A 19,256-nucleotide genomic window follows, 5' to 3' on the forward strand; every position below is an offset into this window, starting at 1 on the left:
CAAGGAAACAAGTCATTCTGCGTGCTATCACTGCATGTCTTTAGCTACAGTTTGAAAAATTGTTACTAAAGACTGGTTTATGGCTGGACTCCCATGATTTTGGCGGGTAAATAACTGTGACTGAGACGTGCACTGAGCAGGCCATTTACAGCAGAAGAATAAACAGCATCATGGTGACACTACATCTAAGCTATTACTCACATACTCCTGCTACTTTTGTATGTTTTGCTACTTATTAGATGTAGGGGGAACCTGATGCAGCATAGTTTCACGTAGTGATAGCGTATCGATACAGGACAGACAATCCTAAAATACTCTGGGAATTCGATGAATAAGCGGGATAACCTCATGTACCACAATCCTGAGATAATGTTAGCCAAGGAAACCGAAAAAACATCCAACACCAGCACAATCACTCACACTTTTGATCATAAGGCGATTGGTACATGTCACCTGGTAGGAGGCAACCTTTCTGCAAACAGTTGCAGTCTGACTTGGACTGACTGCAACTGCTCTCAGCGAGATTGTCGAAGGTTTGCAAATAGTTGCAAGTAGTTTATAAATACAGACTGCAGGCATGTTGCCCTCAGTCTGAATGAATCTTTGTCAATGAGCAGAATTCAAGGGGACTCGACTCAATTGGCTGCCAGCTGGTTGTATTCTGGTTATGTTACTATAGAACAGGAATATTGCTCAGTGCAATTGTAATCGTTAATAGTGAATTTCTACACAGACAGCAACGGACATGTGATTTTTGACATCACAATTAAAGTTATCACAGTTAATTGCTCTATCATCAGATTGAATGTAACTGCCAACTTATTGTTTAGTCTGAATTTTTTATTCATTTATAGCAGGTTCCAGTGACAGCGTTGGTATGGTAAATGGTAAATGGCCGGTATTTATATAGTGCTTTACTAGTCCCTAAGGACCCCAAAGCGCTTTACACGTCCAGTCATCCACTCATTCACACACACATTCACACACTGGTGATAACAAGCTACATTGTAGCCACAGCCACCCTGGGGCGCACTGACAGAGGCGAGGCTGCTGGACACTGGCGCCACCGGGCCCTCTGACCACCACCAGTAGGCAACGGGTGAAGTGTCTCGCCCAAGGACACAATGATCGAGACTGTCCAAGGCGGGGCTCGAACTGGCAACCTTCCGATTACTCGCAACTCTTGAGCCACGATCGCCCTGATGCTTGACAATCTAATCTCATTTTGCAGCAAGAGAAAAACTGAAGTGACATAACTATCTTTTTGGTAAAACAAATACTGACAAAGTTTAACTCACAGTTTTTCATCCTGCAATCAGCGAGTTAACTGTCTTACTACAACAGGCAGCCAAGTGGAAAGGCATGCGGTAGACTGAGCTCAGCCGGAGGCTGCCGCTGAGAACCACAACAACATATGGGTCCTGGGTGCTTTTGTAAGGTGATCATAATTAGCAGTTTAAATAAAAAATGATAAATCTCTGAATATCTCAAAATGTTAAAAATATCTATCGTATTGAGAGGACCGACAATCTACTACTAGTAATATACGTGACATTATTTGCTAATAATTATTTATTTTTAGAGGTCATTATGGTAGAAACAAACAAACAACCTATATATATATATTAAACAGCTATACATTTTTCATTCTCTGAGTGTACCAAATACCAAAAACAGTAGTCTTGCTGTATAGTTCCAACACACAATTCAAATGATGCCCAGTTTAACAATTTCTTGGCTCAGCAGACCACGACATGCACACTATCCAACCACCAGCTCTTTTTCATCCCTAAGCAACCTTGCAATATTCTCTACCATTAATAACAAGCAGACGCAAACAGCTTAAATTAAAAAGGCACTGCTCCTGATTACCTGCTTCTTCTTACAAGCCATGGCCGCTCACCTGGCATAAATCAAGACGCCGCTGTTAATGCTATTCCCTCAGCCTCATCTCTTAGCATTTTTATGTCCACGCCAGACAGTAGCATCATCATTATACAAGCAAGATCTCTATTGGAATAGTTTGGCTAATGAGCACCTTTTAGTTGATCACATTAGACCTCTACTTGAGGACACTTAATTACCAGTGTTACACTCCACGTGCCTCTGTCGAGGGGGACAGGAGAAGTCCTTTAATTAAGGTCTCTCCATTCCACATATGTTTGCACAAGCCCGGGATGTAGGATACATTCACACCCCGGATGAAGGCGACGAGGTGCATGGTGTGTACGCGCACGCAAGAGTGGGAGGACTTTAGTGTGCCCGTGCACTTTTGCGATACATATGTTTGAGTGTGGGAATGTGGGTGTTTATTTTTCTTAACCACCACCTCTCTTTTTGTGTTGCTGCTTGTGTTTGTGAAAGCATCTCCGGGTGTGTTTGTCTGCCTGTGTGTATAATATGACGGGTGTTTGAAGTTTTCCTCCAGAGTCTGCATGGTTTACAGTGTGCCCAGTGCAAACACACACACACACACACACAGGCTTCCTGTGTTGTGAGGCTCTTAACTGTCTCCTCCTTGCGTTTCATATTCAGGCTGGGACTCAGTCTTACAAGAACCTGCCCAGTCCACAGAAAGATGACTGTTCCCTCTCTCTCTCTCTCTCTCTCTCTCTCTCTCTCTCTCACTCTCTTTCCCATTACATTCTCCCTCTTTAATTTTCTCTCGTGCTCTGTCTCACTCTTTCACTCTCAGTTTCTCGCTCAAATAGGCTGAGGCTAGCAGTCAGGAAATGCACATCAGTCATAATACTTTCCTAAAATGAAAACAGATTCTGCTTCAGTCCATCAGCCTCTCCCTCTCTCTCTGCTCGCTCCTTTAGCCCAAAACATTCCTGTTTCTCCTCTTCTCCCTTTCCTCCACCCTTCCCTGTTTCAGTGCCACTTCGACTTAGCTCACCGTGTCACCTCTTTTTCCTTTCTTTCTTTTTTTTTTTTTTTTTGCCTCCCACCTAAAAGGTTCTTGTTTGCTTTCTGTCACAGATGGATGATCTCCAGCACACAAGACAGTTGTTTTGTGGGTTGTGTGATTGCAGCAATCTCAAGAATCTGACACGGGCCACACGGAGCTCATGACAGTAATCCTCCCGTGCCCCCATGAAGTTCCCACATTATGGGAGCTTATGCTTCCTAAGGTACCCTTGTTTTTTTACTGGTGCGGGTTGCAATAACAGTAAGCAAGTCGGTGTGAGCGACAAGGTTAATGCATGCTAGAATGCTGTTTAACAGGCTGTCAGAGCAGGAGCGCTCAGTGATTAGCCACTAGAACACAACCTAGAGGGAAAGATAAAAAACACAAACATCCCACCTCAGAGCCAGTTTTATTGTCATGAAAAAGAAAAAAAAACCTGATGCTGCCTTCGACTGATTCATAAAATCAGAAGAATAGGAGTAGCTGGTTCATCTAATCTACAAAGCAATAGTAACTAAGCTTCCACTCTACCTTTGTAGCTTTGTAACAGTTACCAGCTACTTTCCTCTAAATGGTTGTTTCCTGATGTGCTTATAGTTCAGACAGAAAGACCTCATCTCCATCATGCCTGCATCTAGTGGTGAGTTTAAAAGCATCATAAGGAATGAATGCACTGCAGGAGACCTGTGCATGTTAAATGCTATGAGTATTTATATATTCTACATTATGCTGTAGATCTTGTATTTTAAGTTGTATTTGTAGCTTTCTTTTTTTTAACATATTATATTTATTATATTGTGATTGATTACCTTGGCCAAGCCTCCCTTGTAAAACAGATCTGAGCTCATTGGGACTTCCTGGTTAAATAAAGGTAATAATTACTCTCCTTGTTGATCAATATTCCATCCACTAATCAATAACCGTTTCTGCATTAAAGCGACGCCTGCAGGAAACAATAAGCGCGAATATGCTGAAGATTTTGCTTGCTGATTCATTTCATTCCCTTCGGGTGATATTAACAGCACCTCAACCTCCACCTCTGCCGCATTTTGTCACATGAGCATCAAAATGCAACTCTTCATTGCTGTCTCTTTGTCTCCATCATCCCCTATAATCAGGATACTCGGTGTCTCATTAGTGTTTTGTCCCGTCTTGGAACTGCATGAGTCCTGCCAGTGAGCAACCACTTAGGCACCAGCCAGTCATAAATATTCTAAACAAGTCAGCTGATGGATGGTGTCTTTCTCCCTGCGTTTGAAAGGGATGTTCACGATGGCCAATAATGCCACAGCGAGTGAATGCAAGCTCTCTCCCCCGACACACACCCACGCACACACAAGGGAATATCCGCGAATGACACGGTGACAGAGAGGCAATCGATGTTTTCTTTTCTGACAGGCTGACTTCTAGCGTAATGCCAGTGTTTCTGTGCAACTGCAATCCAAACAAGCGTCTCAAATAGCTCGAAATCCCCCCCTTTGTTCCAGTTACAGACACCAATATTACTCAAGTACACAAGAAAGAAGAAGTGATGATTCATTTTGACTTTCTGTGCTAACTACAAAGTCTATTCTTTCCCTATCTCCTGTTTTGTGTCGTGCTTTTTAAATCATGTGACATGTGCCCCTATGACTTCAGTATGTAGTGTAACAGGGTCCCAACTGCTGTTGCAGTTCGACAACCTGCATGATCACCTAAAGAAAAGCCCCCAGGACCCATATGTTGTTGTGGTTCTCAGCGGCAGCCTGCGCCTGAGCTCAGTCTACCGCATGCCTTTCCACTTGGCTGCCTGTTGTAGTAAGACAGTTAACTCGCTGATTGCAGGATGAAAAACTGTGAAAGCACCGCCGCTCGGTTCTCTTCCACCCTCTGCAAAAATGCTGCTGCCTGGAGAGTCAAAAACACCTTGTTTTCAGTGTGAAAGTGCTGCTTCCGTTGTGTGCCTAATACATGATGCTGCCTGTCAAGATCTCTCTTGCTTTGAAAAAAAATTCTCTTGTGAGACAATTATTCCACTAATTCTCATTCTCAGATCTTCTTCTTTTTCCAATTTATGAGATAGGTAGCATTTTTTTTTCTAGCAGCGCCATGCATAAAACTATTATTTTCTGAAAATCGGAGGTTTTTTTGTTTTTTTTGTTGTTTTTGTTTTGTTTGTTTTTTTTGGGGGGGGGGGGGGGTTCTTTGGGTTTTGTTTTTTTTGGGCTTTTTTTTTTTTGCTTTATTCTCTGGCTGTAGAGATATCTGACAGCGGCAGCAGCAGGGCTCCTTTCCAAGTTAGTTGCTTGGCAATGCGTCAGAGTTCCTGCAAGATTTCCAGTGAAATGATTATTTAAAGGGGGTGGAGGATAATGGCCACTGTGCTCTTCATAGGGAGAAAATAAATGACTGTTTATCTATTGTTTACTTGCCAGATACATGCAAATACACAAATAATTGACCAGTCAGTTGTAGTAGCATTTGAACCCTGCGTTTTAAAGCGCCACGAGATTTGTTTTGGTTTGAAAATGTGATAGCAAAGTTGAATTATCCTCGTTAAACCCTCCTTTTATGATATCAGGCATACAGTGGTGAAATATGCTGTTTATTCCGAATCACTAACCCGTGTTAATGATTGCCTAATAACAACATCAGCGATTGGTTCACCTTCGTACAGCAGACACACATTAAAGCGTGCCTCCCCACTGTCTTATGACTTGTCCATCACAGCCGCCTCGCGTGTCTGTGACGAACATGATTTATTAATACCGTACCAGAGAGAAGATGTTGGAGTGGCAGTCCTCAAGGCTTGCCCCGTTAGCCACCCAATTCGCCGATGTAGTCATAATGGTCCGCCTTTGGGGTCGTCAGCGCAGGGCATGTCGAAATCCTACATCGGTTATCAAACACCGAGCAGGGGCTGACAAATCGGTTCCCTCACGAATCTGCCCCCCAAAAATATAAAAAAAAAATTAAAAATAACAATTTATATATAAAAAATGAAATTTAAAAAAACAAGCAGGTTTATAACCTCACAAGAGGTCCGGATAATAGGCTCGGAGTGGTCGGATGGGCGTTTTCAAAAAGAAGTGCAAAATGCATTAAAAAAATAAAAACAAAAAAAGCCTGTGTTGTAGTGTTGATATATCCAAGCGTGTGCGGGGGATCACAACATTGTTACAATCCAGGTCGGGCGATTCCAAATCTGATCACTGTCAACAGCCGGAGAGCGCACAAATGTATCCATTTCAATCCCGAGGAAGATTCGCCTGTTTCCAAATCAGTCTCTCCGCGGATAGTTTCATCATTAAATGACCGTAATCCATTTGTAAGGGGGGGGGGGGGGGGGGGGGGGACGACGACGACTCCCTTTTCTTCCTCGCTCTGGGAACAGCCTACCTCCTCTCCTCCTCCTAAAACAAACAAAAAAATTAAAGAGTCAAAACTTCTTGAAATATAATCGCTGCACTGCGAAACAATCAAGTTGAGGAGCACGCAGGATATCTGATTCCGTTTCCACAAGCTGATGCACCACTTGTGATAGTTTTCGAGAATCGCGTGTGCTATTTATAGCCGTCTTTCTTGTCACAACCGTTCCTCTCACAATAATGTAACCCCAGTGTGCGTGAAAACACACGCACACACACACACACACACACACACACACACACACACACACACAAACGGGTGGTGCGGGCAGGAATGTTTAATCCCTCTGTTGCTCTTGAATTAAACGGGAGCGCAGACGGAGAGGTCTCTAAAAAAAGCTTCCCCCTCCACACACACACAAACACACACCAACCAACCAACCAAGTGCTCCTCCGCGGCAGGACGGACAAAGTCGAGCGGGCTCCTCAGTTAGCCTGAATCATGAGTCAAAGCGTTGAGACAAGAAAAAAACTCTTCTTGCAGGGTTCACTCCACCAGCAGGAAAACGACAAACAGGCGTCTGTGCAGACGGAGGTTTGAAAAAATCCTTCCTTCCTTTCAGCTTTGTATCATTACGAAACGTCCTCTCGCGACCACAACAGCCTCAGTCTTGCACACCAGAAAAAAAATACATATATCAGGTAGGATTTCTTTAAAAACGCACAGTTCAAGCAGAAGTGTCCGTCCTTGTCTGGCGCCCGTTGCTGACATAAAGAATATGTTGCATGCTGCAGATATAAAGATATTTGAAATGTCTCATAAAGCACCACCTCGGCATTTAAAAGCGCATCCTCCTGTTTCTCTTTCGCTATTGAATTAAATCCTCAAAGGCGTGTTTGGTTTCCTCGGCGGCGACTCCTTCCTCATTGTTTATCTCTCAGACGGCGTTATTATGCAGCTATGGAAGTGTATGCGTGCGCGCAGCCCGAATGTGTCACTCTCACCCTCCGTGTCTGTTTGTTTTACGCCGAGCGCTGTGGCGTTTCTTCGCGCACGATCGTCCAGCCCACCGCGCATTGTAATGTAATGGCGGTCGGAAGCGTACTACCCGAGACTCGCCTTTTCCATTTGGCCAAGTTTGTACTCACGTGATCAAAGTCCAGGATTACAGTAGTTGAGTGTATTTAATATTAGAGGCGGACGCGACAGTGCGCTTTGTTTCTGTGATCTTTTGTTCTGCCTGAAACGCGCCGTGAAGGGTTATTATTTTATTTATTAAATATATATATATTATTTTTTTTATCACTGCACGGTGTCATTCTGTGATGCATTGGTTACATAATGTATCTGTGCTCTCACAACAGAGGATGTGACAGAATAGAGGTCAGAATGACTTACTGAGCACACAGTGTTTCATAAGAGATATCTATGTAGGTTAGTCTTACACTCAGCATGTGCATCACATATAATCTGAAAACATTTCTGAGGCTTGTCTCACGCGAAAAAATGAAAATACTCAATAGGAGTCAAACCAAAGATTGGGAGTTATTTAGAGTGGTTGTATTCAGGGCCGCAGCCAAGATTTGAAAGACACACAGGTTATCACGAGTCAAGTCCACCATGAACCCCACCCTAGCCCCAAGGCCTAAGACGCCAGAACCAAGGTCATGTTGAGTTGGCTGTTTAACTGTATATCTACTTACTACTATATTTCAACTATTGTTTTAGTGTATGGTGTCAAAAAAGTTAAATATTTATTTTTAAAAACATTTAAAAATGCTAAAATGCATTTTGAATATATTTTTAATGCTAAAATATAATTGTTGCTGTCATCAATGAATTTTCGAATGTACAGTTTTACAAAAAAAGAAAACAGTCAAGCAGTTTTTTAAAAAAAATTAAGATACCGAATTCCTGTTAGTTATTAAGTTATTCGCCTGGTGGTGAACAAACTATGCTGAAGGGTGTTTCTTTCGTCTCTTTGCTTTTTACATTTTTATCTATCGGGTGTTATTAATGATAGATCAACAAATAGCTAATATTGGGAGATAATAGTAGCCTGCTGATACGGCCCCATTCAGGCTTTCGCAACTGGGCAATAGTTTGCTAAAGCTTTTACTATACATTAAAACAGCATTAAAAGTGAAAGCACCTCTGTAATTTTCTTACAGCTTTACATATTCCAAGACATTAAGGCCACACATTTGATAAATGCTGGTTTGAATAGAGATTTGTTGGTTTCCTCTCAAGATCAACAATTGTGTACACACTTAGCAAATTCTGTCATTGATGCTTTTTTCTTTGTAATATGTGTAGTTATTGTTTTAGCATGAAAATAGATCAAATAAATAATTTGAAAAGAATCTCATGCTATTGTTAAATTTTAATTTCAAATTTAAGTAAGCCAACAAACTCAACCCATCACAAATACTTCGCTCTGAATGGATAATTGGAGGTGAGCTTCCCTCCCTCCAAGACATCTACAGGAAGCGCTGCCTGAGGAAAGCGGGGAGGATCATCAAGGACTCCAGTCGCCCCAGCCATAAACTGTTCAGACTACTTCCATCAGGAAGGAGGTTCTGCAGCATCCGGTCCCGAACCAGCAGACTGAGAGACAGCTTTTTCCATCAGGCCATCAGACTGCTGAACACATCATAGACACCTCACCTCCACTACTTCAACATTATGCACTCCACACTGTATATAAATGCCTCTGTTTTGCACATGTCTCAACCAACTCTGTATATTTTTATATATTTTATTTTATTGTTTACTCTATTTAATTTGTAAAATATGTATACACACACACACACACACACACACACACACACACACACACACACACACACACACACACGTAGAAAAACATATTTAGTATACACATCCAGTAATGCATATACTATTATATATTGTACATATATTTATTAGTCTCAGATTTAGCCATTCTTATATTTTGCTTGTTTTACGTTATTGTATTGTTGCACAACTCTGTTGCTTGTGAAGCTCGCACACAAGAATTTCACTCACATGTACTGTACCAGTGTACCTGCACATGTGATGTGACAATAAAAGTGATTTGATTTGATTTGATACTTACTCGGGTTTCCAGGCAGAATACCAAAGACATGAAATTGCCTGGAAATATTCCAATTTTTGCTTGATTTAATCTATCCAGTGGAAGTGCATTATAATAATATGTACTGATTATTATTCTGTCAATGCAGTGTACACAAGTTATATTTATATTACAAGTGTGCTGTTAGAGATTTTGTAAACTCCATCCATAAACATGCGGTTCAGGTCCTGTGTCAAGCAGTCTCCTTTGAGGCTTAAGAACAAAGCATTATTATGCAGACACTCTTTCCTTGTACTGCAGAGGCCATTCAGAAGTCAGCACATAAAATATTTGTGTTACTGTTAGTGACTCACATGCTGTACATGCATTATATTTGCTTGGGTTTTCTTTATGGTTGGATATCAAAGTTAACTGGATTCGGTCTTTAATCTTGCTCAGCAGTTACTTAGTTATGCTAACCTGATGCTCTTTTTTTTTCTGAAAAGAGTCTTTTCTGACTACACTGAAGTAACTGGGCTGCTCTTGCTCAAAACAGAAGAATATGCAGACCTTTGCATGTGGATCCCCCTAGAGGCCTTAAGATTCAATAGTTACTTTATTTAGCCCAAAAGCTTTTCATCTCTCCGCCCTCAGAAAAATGAAATATGTCATTGAACACTGACCTGATCTGACTTTTTCATTTGGAGTCATATAATGATTTTTAAGTGCTTACACACTACAAAACCACCTGCCCGTGTATTATTTTCCCTCTGTTGAACTGAGATGTTATCTTTAAAGAAAAAGCAGCTGAGAAGGGCCACCAGTGTCTCACAGCCTTTGTATGACTCGTTATACGCATTATAAAAGTGACATACATGAATAATATATATAAAAAGAAATTAGTAATATAAAACAGTATTTGTAATAATACTAACAATAACTGACTGATGTAGTGTTTTGATTAATTTAATCATGTGAGTCATGACTGTCAGGTGGACACATGATGCAAACTTTTCACGAAATTTGCAGCCATCTGAACCTTATTTGAAGTGTATAAACAGTTGCTCAGTGGCACTTCCAGGCTAATCAGAAGATCCTTTCCACACAAGAGACGTTACCTCTAATTCCAGATCTAACAGAGCTATTTACGGATGTCTGTATATTCCCTTTGTTGCCTTATGTTTCCAGTGAAGATCCCAATATGCTGACTTATCTAGTCCATCCTGACACTGGTTCAGTTCTCACATTAATCACTACATACAGCTTTATGTATTTGAGAAAACAGCCAGAAGCTGGTACATATTGCCACAGACCAGAAGCCTTTAGTCTGGTGATTCCTCTCATATCTGCACAAAAAAAAAAAAAAAAAAAAAGCAGAGAGAGGGCAAGATATGAATCAGATGGATGAGCGAGAGGAGCTTAGCCTGGTGGTTATCGATCCCTTTGCTCCTGGAATGATCCAGAACTCATTTGGACACTTTTCCCCCCTCTTTTGTTCAATACACCCTTAAAGGCTTTGAAGACTGTTTGGCCCACTTGGTGTGAAGCTGATAGGATGAGATGCTATCAGTTTGAATAAATCTATTTCAATATGCCACACATTTCCCCTTTGTCAGGCCCCTGCTGACCGAGGAGAAAGGAAGCATTACTGCTGTGATTAAAGATAATATGTTTGTCCGGACAATCTGTTTAGATGTGCCGTGCATCCGTGTGCGCTTTATTCAGGAAGTGTGTCTCCTGACATGTAAAAGGACGCTTTATATCAGTCAGGACATCAAGTTTTATTAATGCTCCTAAAAAATGTGTTTGCGGTTCTTAAATATTTATTAGTGATATTAAATATTCATGATGAGATATAACAGCCAAAGTTTAAGTTGGAAAACATCCTTATCAGTAAGATTTTTTTTTCTGTTGCTAATACGCTTGAAAAGGTTTGCACCACATGAACAATGACAAACAAAGACATTTCCTATAACTGTGAAACTGCTGTGGAGCAAATAAAAGTTGTTCACAGAAATCAGCCCTGTCCCCTGTGATACCAAAACAGCTCTGACTCATGTGGGCACAGACACAGGACCTCCCATGGGAATGTGGGCAGCAGAGCCTTTGGATTCATGGGGTGGTGAGATATCTGTGCATCCCATTTGTTCTGGCAAATCTCACGGTCACTTGATCTGATCGGGATCTTTGGAGTCCAAATCAGTACTTTGTGCTTTTTGCGGTGTTCCTGGAGGCAGTACTGAGCAGTGTTTATACGGCGCGCTGGGTCACCCTCCTCTGCTGCCGAGGTAGCTGACACTTGGGGAAGGCGCTGCCTTTGCCAGGGTGGGTTAGGTACATGTCAAAAAATAACATCCACATCCACTGCGTTATTTTAGTCACGTTTATAATCAAGAGTAGCACACGGTTAATTACAAATTTGACATGTTAACAAGCGTGATTGTAAAATATATACTTTAATTAGGCTATTTATTTAATATGAGGGCCAAAAAATGGTCACATAAGGGTGTGAATAATAGAAAAACACCAATAATTGTCATCTTGTTAAGCCACCTCCATAAAACTATTTTCTTCTGCTCATCCAATTTAAGGTTATAGTGGTGGTGGACACCCCAGCTGTCACAGGGCGAGAGGCACGGTACACCCTGGGCAGGACAGCAGTCTGTCGCAGGGCTAATAGAGCAATCCATGCTTTCTCCACACAAATTTCCCAGTCAGCCAGCCAGTATATTAAAACCCACAACCTTCTTGCTGTGAGGTGACAGTGCTAATCACTGCACCACCGTGCCATGTTTCACCCACAGGAAATGTATTTTAAGGTTGTGATACAGCTTGCACATGTAGTTGATTGCTTTTGATAAGGCAGAACTAGAGACATTCCTAGCCATGGATTTACACTTCATGAAGACGTTACTTTGAATGTGATTGTGAAAATCAGTTTTCAGGGACAAACACTGCTGTGTTTTCCAAATGTTTCACACAAAGGCCGCCATCCACATTATTATTAATTCAAGACGAGCATATTGCAGGGGATTATGGGCATCAAAGGGAGTTCATCATTCACAGCCAGAGAGGAATGTGTTTCTTTTGAGAATGAGCAGTCGCCTCGCAGTATCTTCATTAGCGATTGATGAATTACCGTGTGCTGAGTTAACATGCACCTAGCAGCAAATCCTCTCGGTAAAATCAGATGGGATTCTCGCCTCTCTTCGTGGGTCCAATACCACTCTGGCATTTCCTGGAGCGCGGAGAGTCTGGCTGAGAAGAATAGATAGTGTGCATTATAATGAACATGGGCTGACACCGCCTCATCCATCATTTCACCCGGGAAAATTATAGCAGTGCCAGAGAGAGAAGGAGAGAGAGGGACTTTAAAAGAGGGGATGTCTACAGGTCTGACTTCTCCTAGGCTGTCATCGGCTCGTTGTTGTTATTGTTTTTAACTGCTCAATCTGATTTTGCTTTGATTCTTAGGAAGATACTGTCTAGCTGCTGGGCTCCACTTCAGGTTACTGCATATTAACTTGGCCATCATAGGCCCAGAGCCAAATATTCTAAAGACAATCCATTTTAAATGTCTGCATATAGGCACGTTGCATGTTGGTCAGTCACTTGATCCATCACTGGTGTAAATATCTAGAAGACAGTAAAAGCATCCCCATCAGATTTTGCATACACATTTCCTCTTAGAGGATGAATCCTAATGACTCAGAGGATACCTTTCCTTTTATTAGTGCACCATCGGATTATTGAAAGCCAGGTGATCAACATTTACATTATTAATTGGCTCAGTTATTTTATACATACATTCATATTTCCAAAAAGATGAATCTTACTGTCTTTATTAAATTGTCTAGTGACTTACCTGTGCAGGTATGAATATGTCTTGGAGAGAGGGCAGTGGGCAATCCTGGAGAGTAAGAAAGGGCTGAGGAATGGAAAAGCAGTGTACCAGTACTGATTTTTTAAAAACAAGGCTGATGTGCAGAGTAGTAACTACAGAGGGATAAAACTGAGGAGCCATATCGTGAAGCTATGGGAAGGAGTTGTTGAAACTCGGTTACAAACAGAGCTGACAGTCAGTTGGCTGAGAAAGAGCACTGCAGATGTGATGTCTGCTTTGAGAGTTTTGATGGAGAAGTATAGAGAAGGTCAGAGGAAGCTGCACTGTCTTTGTGGATCTAGAGAAAGCATATTATAGGGTGCCAAGAGAGGAACTGCGGTACTGCATGAGGAAGTCAGAAGTGCATGGCGATGGTGAGGATGGGGCAGCGAGACAGCGGTGTGGAGTGCAGTAGGACTGGCACATGGGTTTAAGCTGGTCTGTGCCCCTTCTTGTTTGCTGGTAATGGACAGGCTGACAGATTAGGTCAGGCAGGAGTTTCTGTGGACTGATGTTTGTTTATAGACAACACTGTGAACTGTAGTGAGAATAGTGAGCAGGTGGAAGAGATGCTGGAGAGGTGGAGGCATGCACTGGAGAAAAGAGGAATGAAAGTCAGTAGTCAAGTAAGACAGAATATATGTGTGAGTGAAAAGGAGACAGGTGGAAGGGTGCAAGGAGAAGAGGTAGGGAAGGTAAATGAGTTTAAATACCAGGGTTCAACGATCTAAAGCGATAGACAGTGCACAAGATACCCAAAGGAGAGAGTCCAGGCAGGGTGGAGCAGGTGAAGACGAGTATCAGGGGTGATTTGTGACAGAGCGATAACAGCAAAGACTGAAAGGAAAGGTTTACAAGATAATAGAGAGACCTGGTATGATGTATGGCAGAGATGTGAAGATTGGAAATGAGCCTATCAGAGGGCAGGTGGGCAATTTGGAGACAAAGTCAGAGAGACGTGGCTGAGATGGAGGCAGATTATTTTATTTTATCATATCAAGGGATGCAGATTTTTTGTTTATTTTTGTTTATTTCACTTCTCAGTTGTGATTCTGAGCCCCACTCCATCGTGTAGAACCACCATCATCCATATTTTATTTTCTCTGATGCTTTGGTTCAATGCTTTGCTTTCTGTCTAGTGCCAATTTGCAGACATTAGCATGTTAAACATTGTGCTGTTCCTGCTCAGCATCAGAGTGTTACCGTTATTATTATGAGCTAGCTTGTGTTAGCATTTAGCTCAAAGTCTCACAGAGACGCCAGCATGGTGGTTGACTCTTCTGTTGTCAGTAGTAAAGCAAATAATTTCAGTAACTGCCACTGACTAATCTTTTAAAGGGTTGCAAAGCTGACGGCCGACTTTTGGGAAAAGGTGGCAGTACAGTACAAACAGGTCACCAGTCCATTACAGGGTTGACAGAGAGAGACAACAATTCATGGTCATTCATTTGCACCTAGAGCTACTTTAAAATCACCAGTTAGTCATTGCATATAGAAAGGTGAATAATGAAAGGGAAAAACAGGATCCTCTGCTCCATCTGTGTGGGAAACTGGAGGATCTGGGAATTTTGTTTGCATGGTTTGGGTCAGATAGTCTCCTTAAAATGAAGGGTTATTGTAAAAAATAAAATAAAATTAAAAAATTAAGTAAATTGCCCTGATTGATTACTTTCATCCCATTATGAAACATCCCTACCCTGTAGGAAGTGGTCTCTTCCAGGATGACAATGGCCCCATCAATATTGCACGAGGAGTCACCGAATGGTTTGATGAGCATTAATATGATGTGGATCTTATGCAACCCAGCTGAATGTCCATGGGAGATTTTAGCCTGATGCGTCAGACAGCGCTGTCTACCACCATCCATCAAAGCACCAAATGAGGGAATGTCTTTCATGAGAGTGATCCTCGTTCTCCCTCCGCTAGACTTCCAGGAACTTTGGAATCAGAGCCAAACCCCATTAAAGTACTCTGGGACTCATCATCTTACCCATGCAGTTTATTCCTGTTTTTCCTTTAATTTGTCCTCAAGTGCGGGACTTTGGACTGTGGAAGCATCTACATGTGAGGAAACAGAGCGGCCCTACCTGACCTGCTTGTCTCTTAAACCCACTTTTTTGCAGTGAGGGGACAGCACTGCCTGCATGTTTTAATATTTTGATTTTTTTGCTACTACTAAAGGCAGCACTGTGCCTTTCACCAACAACATCTCTCTGTCCCCTATGAACCCACCATAATTCATCCTGATACCGGTGCCGATCTCCTGATTACCTTTTTTTCTGAATGTGCAATGAGACAAACTTAAATTACACACCGAAAGTCGAATTATTCTTATTATATGCAAGGACACAGGAGACGGTGTATTTGTGTACCTGCGTGTGTGCGTTTTTCATCTCAGCTCTCGAGTGATTCACTCAAGCACGCTGTGAAGACTGTTGTAATGGTGTTTCCGCAGCATATTGATTTCACGATGAGCAGATGATGTCTTTGTAAGATGACTCAAGAGATGGGGAAATTAGATGTTATCGCGCAACAACAGAAGATGAGGAATCATATGGTAGGTTATCTGATTTTTAGAATTACGTCGAGCTGTCACACTCACCGCTGCACAGGGTGTACGCAGCGAGCCTCTAACGATGCAGAGAAGCTGATTAGCACACACAAGTGCGAGACGGTAAACAAAATATAGATTTTAATTTACATTGCAAATAGCAGCTGCAAAGTTATGCAGGGTAGAAGATAGCCCGGAGGTTAGAGCGAGGCCTTTAATCCTCAGCGGCCACTATAGAAACGTGGTTTCGTTGTGGAAGAGTATGGCTGGAGTCATGTGTGGCTTTTTCATGTAGAAAGATTACCACAGATAGTGGATTTGATGTGACCACGGCAACATTTCCACTTGGCTGCACCCTCTGATGCCACCTGAACAGAATTCAGCAGGAGCCTTCAAGCGCTCTCATACATAATGTATTGCTGAAGGTCTGCTCAGTTTTCATGTTCTCCTAATTCATTTCACAAAGAGAGAACGAGAGAGAGTTCTGCCAGCATACAGAGCACACAGACTGTATCACACGGTAGTGCTTGGCAACACTGACACCAAGTACATACAGGACCAGTATCACTGATACCAAAACCAATATTCTTAACCTATAAAGGAGGCTAACGTGGGGGCAAGGAGTGTGTCATGACTTATGAGATGAATCGTATCATCAACTTGCAAATTCTGAACAGCTTTCAATGATGACTAAATAACTGTGAGTTTTACTTTCCACAATAATAAGTCGACAAAACACCTTTTAGCTTTTCATGTGTTTTGAAACTGGGTTTGTTAGAGACCTGGAATGTAACGCGTCTGTTTCTAAAGCACTTTGGATGAACTTCTGTTCTTTTAAATGTGTCATAAGCTATAAATAAAATAGACGTGACGGCCAACAGAAAAAGGTGCAGGCAGATTTCACAGTGTGTCTTTGAGGTGTATTTTTTCCATTTCCAAAAAGGTAATCATTTATTTAAAACAATTAAGCGAGCTATGCTGAACATAGAGGATAGAAACAACGTAGCAGTTCTGTCATGCTAGTATTGAGCCAATACCAATACTAGAGTCAGAATAAATACTGAACCACATGAATAAAAGGCAGTGTTGTCATCATTTATCAAAATGAAGACCCTTATTTCCCTGTATATAGCAGAATGTAGGTCTTTTAATGACACCATATAGATTTCCTAGCTGTAATATCTGATGTTTGTTTTTGTTTTTTAAATGATTTAGTGTTGATTGCTATTATTATTTCACCCCACATTTTCAAATCAAATACTCTCTTTGGACTTTATTTTCAAGTTGGAAATAAATCAGCAACTACACAATAGCAACAATGTGCTAATACCCCCTTCTTCCCCCCTTCAACACTTGTAACAGCTTAATCCAGCAGAGTTCTTCACGCTCTTTGTCTTCACATTTCCAAGAAACAAACTGATATTTATTAGCTTAACGCTCAGTGACACGGCTCTGGCCGTGGCCTTCATTTTTTATGTCACCTCCCCTTATTTTCTTTTGTGGCCGTGATTTGATGTGCTGTGATTGTCTTTTGTTTCTCTTTTGCTCACAGCATAAAATCATTCATGAAAATCAATCCAAACACGACCCGCTCTTCTATTTTTCAAAACGTAGCCTTCCCCTGACCTCAATAAATCGACCGGCGAACGTTAAACATTTCAGTTGGTGCCCTTAAAATGGCCTTTCCACAAACATAGTCCTTCACTAAAAGGGGGGCACTAAGAGCAGCGTGTGTGCATTTGTGAGAGAGAGTGAAAGAGACCGAGTTGTGTGGCAACCACCACTTTTTAGGCTTTTTTTAATGCTTTTACCAGTAGTGGGATATAATTATGGCCCAGTTCTAATCATTTTAATTTTGTCCATTTGTTTTAGTTGATTTTATCTTAAAGAGAACAGACTTTTTTCCTGCCCTTTTATCTGAGAGTCAAATGAAAAAACACAGGATATTTCTGGTGTTCAGAGAAATCATCATGAATTTAATAAATGTGGTTTTAAAGGGAGCTATTTCTGTGAAATTTGGTTGACTGGCTATGGTAAATGGGCTGTTTTTTTTTTTTCACTCTTCCGTAACGATACTTTGGCATACAAACCAGAGCAGCCGGGGATCGAACCACCAACCTTCCAATTAGTAGACATGCCCTAACTCAAGAGAAGTCAGCAGTAAATATGTGCAGTGCAACATGCATGGACAGACTTGTAAAAGGCTTCCAACCCCACCACTTCTAGATCTTATGCAGTGTAGCTCTAAAACCTTAATTATCTTGTTGATTGAAACCTATATCATCATTCACTAAACAAGAAGCTCGTGCTTTCCATAGCATCTTATTATAATTTTCTAACTTTTTCAAGCTCAGCGCACACACACATACCACAGCAATGCATCAGCATCCTTTTTCCCTCTTCTTATTTGGGGCTTTTTACCCTTTATTATGACAGGACAGTTTAGATTTAAGACAAAAGCTGGGAGAGAGAGAGAGCAGGAAACAGCCTGGGGCAGATTCACACCCGGGCCTCTGCAATAGCCTTATGGCACATAGGTCATCTGCTCCAGCCAGTGAGCTAAACCGACACCCTCACTTTCAGGCTTTATTGGGCATGACTGCTGCTTTAACTCCAGTCCACCTACTGAGAGTTTCATAGCACTCAGCAGCACAGTCTGCTCGCAGGCACCAGATATCAACCAGCAGCTGATTGGATTTTAGTTTGTTATCCACATGTAGCATAAAACCTGTGAACACATCTAAGCTTTGTCCAGTGAATGGGCTTCAAACATCGGAGCCTTTAGCAGCTGCTTTTCAAGGGGCAAGCGCTTTAGAGAAACCACACAGAGTGAAAGCTCTGAGCCAAGATGGCGGCCTTGGCAGCGTTCAAGTTTAAGTTCAAACAGGTTATGTGCCTTGTGCATCCCAAAAGAGGGAAAGTCGCATGCCTTACTGTCAATACAATGTTTTTTAATATGGGATCATGAGGAGCTCAGCAAAGCCAATCTGAGACTCTGAGGCACAAGGTCAAAGCAAGAAAAAAAACAAAAACGGGTTTTTTTGAAGACAAGAGGGCCAAAAAAAGGTACTCATACTCTTCCACTTTGTACTTACATGGACTGTACAGTTAAAGCAGGAAAAGGGGATTAGGGAAGACGTTATGACAAGAAATGAAGGCATAACACCACTATCTCTGCTTTCAACTCATATTTCAATGGAACGTAATAATGCACATAAGCTCAGAGAGCACGCACCAAGCAAAAGAGTTCGAGTTTTACCTCGTAGCAAAAGTCGCGTAGTGTACACATGTAAAGTAAAGATGCTGTACATTTTTAGATGTCTTTCTAATGCACTCAAAAAAATAAGTCATTGGATGAACTCAATTGGACTGATGGCAGGTTTTCCACGTAATACATCTATTTTGGTCCAACCTAATCTACATACATCATGACAATTCAATTAAATTGAGTCAGTAGAACACAATTTCGTAAATACTGCTAAAATGAAAAAAAGTACATTAAAATGAT

At 41.5% G+C, this 19,256-nt stretch overlaps 1 protein-coding gene across 3 annotated transcripts in view; it reads right to left on the reverse strand.

The window, feature by feature from the left end:
• The window catches only part of LOC146705896 (mediator of RNA polymerase II transcription subunit 13-like), a 91,491-nt gene extending 85,254 nt beyond the window's left edge, over positions 1-6,237 (reverse strand). For 2 of the 3 annotated variants that reach the window (XM_085463772.1, XM_085463770.1), the window contains exon 1: positions 5,665-6,237. In XM_085463772.1, the coding sequence (XP_085319898.1) occupies positions 5,665-5,736 (72 nt within the window). In that variant the 5' untranslated portion in view covers positions 5,737-6,237. The remainder of the gene's footprint in view (positions 1-5,664) is intronic. The other variant, XM_085463771.1, reaches the window with a different exon arrangement.
• Between the last annotated feature and the right edge of the window lie 13,019 nt (positions 6,238-19,256).

The sequence above is a fragment of the Copadichromis virginalis genome, linkage group LG7, assembly GCF_057382275.1.
Source record: "Copadichromis virginalis isolate Kocher_CV1m ecotype Utaka linkage group LG7, C_Virginalis_male_GT1.1, whole genome shotgun sequence".
NCBI classification, from domain to species: Eukaryota; Metazoa; Chordata; class Actinopteri; order Cichliformes; family Cichlidae; genus Copadichromis; species Copadichromis virginalis.